At 39.1% G+C, this 12,195-nt stretch overlaps 1 protein-coding gene across 2 annotated transcripts in view; it reads right to left on the reverse strand.

The window, feature by feature from the left end:
- The window catches only part of CFAP54 (cilia and flagella associated protein 54), a 310,560-nt gene that overhangs the window by 151,700 nt on the left and 146,665 nt on the right, over window positions 1–12,195 (reverse strand). For both annotated transcript variants that reach the window (XM_060113374.1, XM_060113373.1), the window contains exons 33-36: window positions 8,869–9,099; window positions 6,734–6,876; window positions 4,987–5,168; window positions 3,156–3,383 (exon numbers count right to left, since the gene is read on the reverse strand). In XM_060113374.1, coding sequence (XP_059969357.1) covers window positions 3,156–3,383; window positions 4,987–5,168; window positions 6,734–6,876; window positions 8,869–9,099 — 784 coding nt within the window. The remainder of the gene's footprint in view (window positions 1–3,155; window positions 3,384–4,986; window positions 5,169–6,733; window positions 6,877–8,868; window positions 9,100–12,195) is intronic.

Here is a 12,195-nt window from a genome sequence, read left to right on the forward strand (position 1 = left end):
AGAGGGGGAGGAGGGGCAGGTGGAAAAAGTGGTATCGAATTCTGTAAATACTTTTTCTGTATCTATTTCAATGGCCACGTGATTTTTCTCCTTTATCCTGTTAATATGGTGAATTACATTGATTGATTTTCAAATGGTAACCTTACATTTCTGGGATTAAACCCCCCTTGATCATCATTTGTATATATTATATATATAATTAGCATATTTTATATCTTACTGGGATTGATTTGCTAACAGTTCATTAAGGAGTTTTGTGTCTATGTTCATGAGTAATATTGAGTCATACTTTTCTTTTTGATATATCTGTCAGGGTTAAGCTGGCCTCACTTCTAAAAAAATTGGTATATGATTTATTATTTCTTCCTTGTGTGTTTGCTAGAATGCTGCAGGGAAATATTCTGGGTCTAGAGTTTTCTTTATATCAAGGTTTCTGATTATGAGTTCAATTTCTTTAATATATTTGGGTAATTCATTTTTTCTATCACTTCTTGTGTCAGATTTAAGTTGTACTTTCTAATAGACATGTCCATTTCATCTAAGTTATCTAATTCATTAGTAAAAATTGGTCATGACATTCCCTTATTTTTCTTTTAATGTATATAGGAACTGTAGCTATATCCCTCTTTCATTACTAGTATTAGTAATCTGTGCTTTTCTCACTTTCGTTCTTCATCAGTATTCTTAAGATTCTGACAATTTTAATAACATTTTCAAAAGATTAATTTACTGACTTTATTTTCTGGGTTGTTTTATATCTAATTTATTTCTGCTCTTACCATTTCCTTCATTTCTTCTTATTATTTCTATTATTCTTTTTACTTACTTTGGGTCTAATTTACTCTTCTTTTTCTAGCTCCCATAGATGAACACTTAAATGACTGATTTATATCTTTCTTCCTATTTACTAAACATTTAAAGCTATAAAGTTTCTGTTAAGCACTGGCTTATTTACATCCCACAAATTCTGATATGTTATCATCAGTTGAAATACTTTTTAAATTTCCCTTGTGTCTTCTTCTTTGACCCATGGATTATTTAGAACTGTGTTATTTAATTTCCAGATATTTGGAGACTTTTCTTCCTACATTATATTAATCTGTTTATAATGTAGCAGTTAGAAAACATACTCTTTCAGATTTCAGTCTTTTAAATTTTATTATGACTTATTTTTTGACTCTGCATATGATACATCTTGGTGAACACACCATGTGCCTTGTGCTCTGTTTCCAATCAATCTTAATTTGTACTGCACGTCACTTCTGACACTAGCTACCCCAGAGTCAGGGTCAGACTCCACAGTTTAAGGGCTCAGTGCTCACTGGAGATGCCAGCCACAAGTCTCAGGGTCACTCGCACTTCTGACTGACCAGCTATAAATTCGGGTTCAATCATTTCCTAGAATGACTCAGAATTCACTGATACAGTTTTCTTATAAAGGATACAACTCAGGAACAGCCAAAAGGAAGAGGTGCATAGAGCTAGGTCTGGAAGGGTCCAAGATGAGGAGATTCTGTGCCCTCTCTCTATGGAGTCAGGGCCTGATACCCATCCGACATCAATGTGTCCACCAAACAGGAAGCTCTTCAAGCTTTGGGTGTCCAGAGTGTATTCTGAGTCTCTGTTATTTGGTGCATACACATTTATGATTAGTATGTCTTCCTGATTAATTGAGCTTCTTCTCATTAGGAAATGTCCCTCTTTATCTCTCAAAATACTTCTTGACTATATTATCTAATATTAATATAGCCTCACCAGCTTTTTTTGTTTACTGTTTTCATATTTTAGGCTTACTATTTTCTTTCACTATTTTATTTTCAATCTATCTGTTTCTTTATACCCAGAAGTGCTTCTTTTTTTTTAATAAATTTATTTATTTTTGGCTGCATTGGGTCTTTGTTGCTGTGCACAGGCTTTCTCTAGTTGTGGCGAGTGGGGGCTACTCTTCATTGCAGTGTGCGGGCTTCTCATTGCAATGGCTTCTCTTGTTGCAGAGCACAGGCCCTAGGTGAGCGGACTTCAGTAGCTGTGGCATGCGGGCTCAATTGTGGCTCGTGGGCTCTAGAGCGCAGGCTCAGTAGTTGTGGTGCACAAGCTCAGTTGCTCGGCGGCATGTGGGATCTTCCCAGACCAGGGCTCGAACCCACGTCCTCTGCATTAGCAGGCAGATTCTTAACCACCGCGCCACCAGGCAAGTCCCAGAAGTGCTTCTATTATGGGCAAGTACACGTCTTTCTCTTTTATCCAGTTAGACAATCTCTGCCTTTTAATTAGGGTATTTAATCCATTTATATTAATATAGTTATAGATAAAATTGGGTTACATGATTTGTGATTTGTTTTCTATTTGTCCCATGTGTCTGTGTTCCTCTTTTCCTGCCTTCTTTAATTGACGATTATTTAGTTTTCCACTTTACTTTTAGCTTCCATTTGTCATTTTAGCTATATCTCTCTTTTGGTAGTTATTCTGGGGATTATTCAATGCATACTTAACTTATCACATTCCACTTGAGAGTTAATATTGTATCACTTTATATAAAGTTTAAAAACTTATGACAGTTTAATTTTATTTGCCCTCCCAGTCTTTTGTGCTATTGTTGTCATATGTTTTACATCTGAAAATGTTATAAACCCCATGACTCAAAGGGTTCATGTGTTTACTAATTTTCAATGTGTTTGGGTTGTATGATGTTTGCATTTTTTCCAATTTTATTTTCATGCTTTAAACCACAGTGTGCTAGATTTGAGATGGCTGTAAATTCTACCACGTCTAGTGTAACAAAACATGGACAGATAAAGCAGGGAAATAAATATCAACCAACAAGCTACATGATCTGTCTTAGGGTCTGTTTCTTTCTCCGTCAAAAAGATTGCTATGAGGATTAAATGTATTTAGATTAGTTTATGTAGAAGCTGGAGCTCAGTAAATGTTACTTTCTGTTCCATTTAAGAAACTGAATTTTCAGGCAGATATTTGTAATTAACATCAATGTACTGTTATATACTGTGAACCAAATAACAATGAGAAACAAATGAAATACAGACAAACCAAATAACAACTCAAGCAAAATATTAATTTCTACTTATCCCAAGCTGCCTGGTACAAAGAATTTGTTAATTAACCTACAATAAAAAGAATTACCCAAATACTCTTACCTTAACAGAACTGATATTTTGCAGTTCTATTAACATGTCAATAAGTAATTCTGCTCCCAAATAGAATGGTAAAACAGAGGTACAGAGGAAACAGTCCTGGCTAATAGGAAATGTTTTATACAGATCCACTGCTTGTTTATGAAGTATTTGTAGCTCCTGAGTAAAGTTCCAAAGAGCCCGACAGCAGTTCTGAAGCAGAGTCCAATAGCCACCACGATGAGCAAGAACCTAAGACAAACACAACATTCAAAAGACGCCAAAGTTCCCAAAGTTATGGATCTCTGAACAACTTCCTCTTTCTGCAAATATTCTACGTCAGTAATAAGAGTAACTAACACCATTTGTTATATGCTACTTACATGTGCTAGACACTGTGGTAGGACATTTACATGCATTATCTCAGTTCATTCTAATGACAACTCCTATGAAGTAGGTATGCACCAGTATTCTCTTCAATTTACAGATGAGGAAATGGAGGCATGGGGCTAAACTGCCCAAGGTTATGAGTCTACTAAGTGATGAGCAAGGATTTGCACACCAGCGGTCTGACTCCAGCGTGCCCATTGTTCTAGGTGCTGGGAACGTCACAGCAAGCAAGGGAAACTGGGCCTGCCCTCGTGCTGCTTCAATTTATTAGGAGAGGCCGATACCAAATAAGCAGACAAATAAAAATACAATTTCAGGGAATGATAAGGGTTGTAAAGGTAAATAAAGCAGAAATGACTCAGAACCTGATGAGGGTGAGAGGACAGGTCCTTTTATACAGGGTGATCAGGAGAGAAGTTCTCTATGAGGTGACATATGAGCAGAGCCCTGAATGTTGAGTTGAACAAGTCATGTGAAGGTGGGGGTGGGAGTGTTGGGAGAAGGAGAACATTTGGGGCTGAGGGAACAGCAGGTGCAAAGGATGGAGGGTGAACCTGAGGGCTGAGGAGGGAGCAAGCTTAGTGCTTTCAGAACCACAGAGGGGAGAGTGGACTGCACAAGAGCAAGAGGAGTGAGTCCTGAGAAGTGAGCAGAACCCAGACCTTCTAGGGCCCTGAAGCTGGTACAAAGGAGCACAGGATGCAATGCTCATGGTCAAGGGAGATGATGTGGGTTTAGTTTACATTTTTATAAGGTCACTCTCTCTACTTCACGAAGAAAGTGGGAACTTAAGTATTCCTTTCTCATCTAGAAAGAATACATTTCTTCTCATCTCTTGAGAAGTTTGAAGTACATCCCCTTCGTGCTATGAGGAAAAGGAAACAAATTTCTTTGTAGCTAATGATTCCAATTCTGAGTTTAATCATCTATCATATAATATTTAACAAGAAAAAGACAAAAGCATTTGACAGAAGACACAAGTAGCCTGGGGAAGCAGGAGGTCAGGGGGGAAGGGACAGGGCTTCCCCGTGGCCTAGAAAGACCTTCCCCTGGGCTAGATGGGAGAAAGGAGTCTATGGTGCCCAGGAGGGATCAAGAGCCTGAAGAAGAACCCCTGGTGTCACTGGAGAAGCCCATGTCCCAAGTGTGGCTAGAAAGCAGCAGAGGGGTGTCTGAATAGTCATGGAGACTTTGAAGACAAGGACAAAGGCCACCTCAGCTCTGGGTGGATGTATGACTAATGACTAAAGGGGCTTTCTCTCCTCCCTCACAACTTCACCAAATGTGAGACCTCAGTCCCATGGCAGGCAAGCCTTACAGATGACCGACATAAAATCCAGCAAATTTAATCTCACAGATGAAATTAAAATTGTGGATAATAAGTAAATAAATGTATCATACATGCCTAAATTCATGGGCTGAGGTTTATGTCCACTACATTAACAAATAAGAAGGGCCAGCTTACCATTGCTCTCCTGCAATATAAAAAGATTTTCATAAAATGATCCAAGAGATCCAAATTTGCTGAGTGATCCTTTTCTTTACCACTGAGTCCTGATTGAGAGTCTGATTCATAACCTGTTTGTGTCTTGGAAACATTTTCATCACTCATCTTGGAATTAAGAAATGCCGAAAATTCTTCTGCATCTACAGTACAAATATAAAGTATAATATTATTGAAAAGAGAGTTAAGTTCCAGGAAACACAACAGGTGACTAGCATCAAATGAATAATTCAGATAACAAACGCTACATAAATTTGGAGAAAGGACAGAATTATCATGGATATGATGAACCCGGGAAAGTTTCCAGAGAAGGAGGCTTTTAGATTAGTTCTTAAAGGGTGATTATGATTTAGCTACGTGGGAAGAGTATAGAGAACATTCCAGGCAAGGCTGATGGCCAAAGGAACGATGCAGAGGCAGGAATGTCACGCTTTGGGGGAGAAGAATGACAGGATCCCATTGTTCCTTAATTTCCCCCCCAAACAGGCCATTCCCTGGACACATACACCGGAAGCTGAGGAGCATCCCCTGGTGTTAGGCAGTGCAGCAACCCTGATCACTCATTCTCCCGTTGCTGTGCTAAAAAACACAGAGGATTTCTCCTGCCACAGACATTCTCTTACTAGAACTCTGCATTAAATGATAAGTCTCAATAGCAGAATATTTTATTGCCAATTTCATGGGAGGTCTTAGGGAGCTACTTTAAAAAAAACTCAAGAAGTTATATATATTGTAATGTACATACAAAACTCGGACTCTTTCTATGTCCAGGAAATTTACTTTCAAATACTTTAATAGTCCTGGTATGACATGCAGGTACCAGTTAAACTTAAACTATACCCTAGAAGAAATTAAAAAGCATGTTAAGTACCTCAAATATGAATCAAACCGCCTGGGGCAGTTAACTAGCATTATGAAATATCCTGTTCAGCAATAAGCCATATAGGAATTAAAGTGCCATTTTTGAAAATCTATATGAGGGTTGGTACTAGCATAAAGATATTAGAAATAAATTTTTATTTGTGAAATGAGTGGTATTCAAGATAGGTGATTGTTTAGAAATAGTGTCATCAGTGCAACACCCAGAGAGCCCTGTTCACCTACATCTCTCCATGTCCTGAAGGCCCCAGTCACCTGACCAGAAGACAATATTGGTTGGTCCTGCCATTAGGGTATTACTGCCTTCATCTTGGAGAAAGCTTTCATGGAAGGTGATAATTACAGATCCTAAGGCAAGAGTGGACTGTCCTGAGTACAAAATCGGAACTATGCAACAGCTGCATGATGTTTTCATGCCTGCTTGCATCAGTATGTTTGGTGGAATTGGTTCTGAAACTTACGTCCACTAAAACATAAAACCTGACAGCAAGTCTTCACTTACCTTGATCACTGGAGGCTACCAATATTTTTAAAAGAACATTATATTTGCTGAATGGCCAAATTGATTTAGGGGAGAATCCTACATAAGTATTTCCAAATATATATGATGATGCCACAAAAATGCAGACATTTTAAAAAAATAGAACAAATAAGAATCTCCTACAAAATATCACAACTCAACTAAATTCCTAAGTCATTGGAAAATGATGTGTGTAGCTCTGTGTCTATGGGGGGGTGTACGTGTCAGGGTATGTGTGTATGTATGTGTTGCATTTGTGAATAAAAAAATCTAAAGACAACTTGATAGCATAGAACATATTTATTTTACCTGATGGTAAGTGAGCCTTTCTTTTTTTAGCTGTAAGAAGGAAATCAAGCATCACTTTATAGTTTTCTAGAGTCAATTTTCCTGTTGGTAATACTGTTCCTGAATTATACAGTGAGAACACATTAGGATCAAATGATCGGAAACTGCAAAGGGGAAAAAAACACATTAAAAAAACAATATAAGCAAAATTGAATTAATTCTGTCAAATACCAAATAAATAAATACATGTTTTTTTTTTTTTTTTTTTTTTTTTTTTTTTTTTTTTTTGCTGTACGCGGGCCTCTCACTGCTGTGGCCTCTCCCGTTGCGGAGCACAGGCTCCGGACACACAGGCCCCGCGGCCATGGCTCGCGGGCCCAGCCGCTCCGCGGCATGTGGGATCCTCCAGGATCGGGGCACGAACCCGTGTCCCCTGCATCGGCAGGCGGACTCTCAACCACTGCGCCACCAGGGAGGCCCTACATGTTTTAATAAACTGGAACTTATCACCAAGTTACCCTGATACAAATTCGGTCACTGTCTAATCTTTGTGCTGCCAAGTAATCATGCACGAATGGCCATGTGTGACTGGCAGGTCGGAGAAGAAGAGCTCTCGGTGTCCAGGGGACAGTAGGGAAGCCCATCTGATCTGAACTGTTTTCCCTTTCATAGCCTCAAGAATGGGTCACTTTGCCAAAAGCCTTCCCTGTTAGTCAAGCAATCTAACTGCTTCTTAAATGCTAACCTGGTCTAACCCACATAGACCAGAATTTTATTTTAAACAAAATTCTGGAGAAACAGAAACTGGATCAAGTTCATTGTGGGTTTCAACCTGCATATTGTATCACTGGATTACTGAAATAAATACCCTCTTAATTCATATCCCTGTCACCATTCTTTCCTTCCTCCAATCCATTTGATATGTTGCTGTCAGAGAAATTGCCTATCATAGCCCTGCTTAAAAAAAAAAAAACAACTTAATAATCTTCCACTGTATATAAATTAAAGTTAAGATTTAATAGACTGTTAAGACCCTCCATGATCTGGTACCGACCTACTTTTCTAATCACTTCTCACCACTCCCTTTCACGTGCCCTAGACTCTGGTCAGACCCCTGGGGGTTCCCATCCTGTGTTTCCTACCTGGGCTCTTGATTCGTTCTTCCACCTATCTGAAACGCCTATTTCCCGACCTGCACATTTCTAAATCGTGCCTGTCCATCAGGACCCAGGCCAAGTGGCTTCTCCCCGTGAAACCTTCCCTGTTAGTCTCATCAGGAGAAAGCCTCCTCCCAAGGAACAAAGACTTTATGTGCACTTCACTTTTTACCATTATTTACAATTATTCGTGAACACTTGTGAGCCACACTACCAGACTCCAACTTGTATATCCTGCTCATCTTTGAAGGCCCACTGTACCTATCTCAGTACCTGGTATCTAATAGGTGCTCAGCAGTTTTGTTTTTTTTTTTTTTTGGCCACGCTGTGCACTTGCAGGATCTTAGTTCCCCAACCAGGGATTGAAACCCAGGCCCACGGCAGTGAAAGCTCAGAGTCCTAACCACTGGACCGCCAGGGAATTCCCTCAATGAGTTTATTTTCTGTTGTTCTTGTTTTTTTAAAGAAAGACTCTGGTTACATAGAGTTACTCTGGTTACATGGTATTCCGTATTATGTATTTATGTTCTTTTTTCATCTCCTATAAATAGCACTTTAGCCAAAGACAATCAAAAAGAGCTGGAAAATGTCTTTGGAATTAATGACAGAAAGTTTACATTGTATGAGAAAATACAACCTGTGTTTATAGAGGCTTAAAATATACCTCTAAATGAAACAGAGATTTGCCTAATGACTACTAATATAATTTCTGTACAATTAATATTAAACTTCTCTTGGAAACTTCACTTTCCCCTTTCACTGAAAGCTATATTGACTAATATATTCAAAATATATGCAAATTAGTACTTCATAAGCACTTCAGCACTCATTTGGGAAAGATTCTGAGATAAGAAGTTTAAAAATATACCAAAGGTCAGTACAGACTGAAGCACTTTGTAAACCTCTTGAAGTTATCATCAGCATTGGAGCCCTGATCATAGAAATACAACCCACGTTCTTGAGACTAAAGAAGTATTATTCATTGATAATATACTCTACCTGACCATTACCAATGACGAACCAAATTTTATCTTTGTACGTTCCCCTAGCTCTGTTAAAAGCAGGTTGAAGTGTGCGCTTGCCAGATACAGGTTCATCTGAGCTTTCCAGGGCATCTCCTCAAGAAATATTTGATGAAACCTCTTCTTTTTAACATAATTTAATATTAAAGGATTCAAGTTATCTACCAGGAATCGATGTGCTACTTCTTGAACATCAGCTCTCTTATTTCTGCAGAGGAAGAAGGAAGTTTTGAAATTATACAAACTTCCAGACATTTAACAAAGAAGAATGAGTCCAATTTGTACAAAATACATCAACAAGTCACCTGACTACCCTTATGCAAATGTTTCTGGTTTATCTGTCATTTCCTTAGCGCTAAAAATGTGAACTAGGACAGTGAAGCAGCCACAAGGATAAACACTAGGAATGAAGACACTATGAATTGCCTTCAATTCTCTGTGATGTGTGTGTGCTAGGCTCAAACCAAACAGAGATTTTCTTTTCCAACACCAAAAGGCCACTGAGATTAGACAACTAAATTATAACATTATAATGTTCACATTCATCAACTAACTTCAATATTAAACAAGAAAATCATTTCTCTGTTCTGTTCCTTAAGGAAAAAAAACAATGAAGCCAAATTTTTTCTAACATTAGCTAGACTACAGAGGAAATAAAACAGCCAACTATACAACTATACGTGAAATAACTTCATATATCCAAATGCAGTGGGCTCTGGAAAAAACTAATATCTCAAAATTTAGCTAATAGTTTAGATTTTAAGTATAACATATATTCAATTTGTTTCAAATTATTCCTATCAAAATCTCAAAGTAGCCCACCTAATTTTTGTTTTTGCGGTACGCGGGCCTCTCACTGTTGTGGCCTCTCCCATTGCAGAGCAAAGGCTCTGGACGCGCAGGCTCAGCGGCCATGGCTCACGGGCCCAGCCGCTCCGCGGCATGTGGGATCTTCCCGGACCGGGGCACGAACCCGTGTCCCCTGCAGTGGCAGGGGGACTCTCAACCACTGCGCCACCAGGGAAGCCCAGCCCACCTAATTTTACAGTTACATAGTTGTTTATATGGCATGACTACTTCTTCAAAATAGTTTATCTTTTTCTTTTAACCCTTGACAATGTTGTTGCCTCATTGGTCTGTGCCATTCTACCTGATTTATATTGGAGAAGGGGAAAAAATGATCTCAACTGGTAAGTTAAAGTATCTTGCTCACTTTAATAGATAACATGTCTGCACCTGAATCAATACAACACACACACACACACACACACACACACGGAAGAAAAGGAAAGAGGGATGGATGGAAGGAAGGGAGACAGACGTTGTATAGACGTTGTTGCATGAGAAAAACAGATATTCTGAAGAACAAAGGAAGGAAGGAAACTACTATTTTATTTATTTATTTATTTATTTTTTGCGGTACACGGGCCTCTCACTGTTGTGGCCTCTCCCATTGCGGAGCACAGGCTCCGAACGCGCAGGCTCAGCGGCCATGGCTCACAGGCCCAGCCGCTCTGCGGCATGTGGGATCTTCCTGGACCGGGGCGCGAACCCATGTCCCCTGCATCGGCAGGCGGACTCTCAACCACTGCGCCACCAGGGAAGCCCAGAAACTACTTTTTGATATGTAGTGTTGACATTATCATTCAGTGCTAAATATTTTGTATTTTGTTGATGACTTCCTTTTAATCCAAAGTTTTTTGAGCTTTTTGCTGTTGTTTGGTTGTCTTAAGTAATGCTTTTTGGTTTCCAAACAAATGGAAATGTTTTAAATAACTCTACCTTAAAAATTAAAAATACAATTTCCACAATAAAAATCAATCTTATTCCTGTGTGAAGAGGTCAAGTCACCTCAAAAGGCCAAGGAGAGGGCCTCCCTGGTGGCGCAGTGGTTGGGAGTCCGCCTGCCGATGCGGGGGATGCGGGTTCGTGCCCCGGTCTGGGAGGATCCCATGTGCCGCGGAGCGGCTGGGCCCGTGAGCCATGGCCGCTGAGCCTGCGCGTCCGGAGCCTGCGCGTCCGGAGCCTGTGCTCCGCAACGGGATGAGGCCGCAACAGTGAGAGGCCCGCATACCGAAAAAAAAAAAAAAAAAAAAAAAAAGGCCAAGGAGAGTGACAGAACTACCTGCATCTTCCCCGCCACAGAGGGTGAGATCATACAGGGAGATACTTCTCACTTTGGTGTTAGGATCATTTTGAGCTGGAGGTAAATGAGAATGAACAGATGCAGAAAGATGCCTTCTTGGAGGTTCCCTTATCTGATAGAAAATAGAAACTTCTGAAAAATGAAGAATGCCATAAATCTCCTCTCCTGGGAAATTTTATGGCCATGAAGAGGGAAAATCAGCATCAAGATGGACCTGCCCAAACAAGTCTTACTCCAATAGTTTCTCTCATATTTCTACCAGAGTTTGCTGCCCTTGAAAGCCTAAACCCCTTTTCCTTGTTTTGTCACTTTACCATAAATTTGTTGTTCTTTTGTTAAGATGCCATACAAGCCCAAGTCCTAACCACCCCTTTGAGTTACTCATCACTGAGTTCTCCCATGTACATGCAAACAATAATAAACTCCTATTTGTTTTTCTCTTGTTAATCTGTCTTTTGTCAGTCTAACATTATAGAGTCCCAGCCAGGGAACTTAGGAGGTTAGAAGGAAAAATAATTTTTTCCTTGCTTAAAATCTCAATGAAGCTGTTAAAAAAAAAAAAAAGAAGCTGGGAAGTAATAAGAATAAAAGCAAAAATTAAGGGCAAGGAAAATAAACACAATAAAGAAGACTTACAAAGACAAAATTTGGCTCTTTGAAAAAATGGGGAAAAAATAGACAAACCTCTGGCAAGATAAATCTCAAAAATATGAGAGAAGACAAAAATTAATGAAGTTAGGAATGAAATACAGGATGTAACTGTAGATATAGCAGAGATTCAAAAGGTAACATGAGAATATAATAATGTTTTATGAATATATTTGAAAATTTAGATAAAATGGATAATTTCCTAGAAAATAGAATTCATCAAAAGGAACTCAAATAAAATCACAGATTCAGAGTGGCTATTAATCTTAAAGAAGTTGAATCAGTAGGTAAAAAATGAATCCATGTGTGCAGACATAATATGTTATAATAAAAATGCATATTTGCTCTTTGTCCTTTGTTCCAGGTATAGAGCTCCTAAAACTTGGAGTTTCCTGAGTGATAGGAGTTTCTTGTTATTCATGATGAGCCCCTTTGGAACACGCCTGAGTCTAGTAAGGTGCTAGACTCAGGTGCTAGTAAAGTGACCCAGGGTTGGGCCCCTAGAGAGCC

The sequence above is a fragment of the Mesoplodon densirostris genome, chromosome 11, assembly GCF_025265405.1.
Source record: "Mesoplodon densirostris isolate mMesDen1 chromosome 11, mMesDen1 primary haplotype, whole genome shotgun sequence".
Classification (NCBI taxonomy): domain Eukaryota; kingdom Metazoa; phylum Chordata; class Mammalia; order Artiodactyla; family Ziphiidae; genus Mesoplodon; species Mesoplodon densirostris.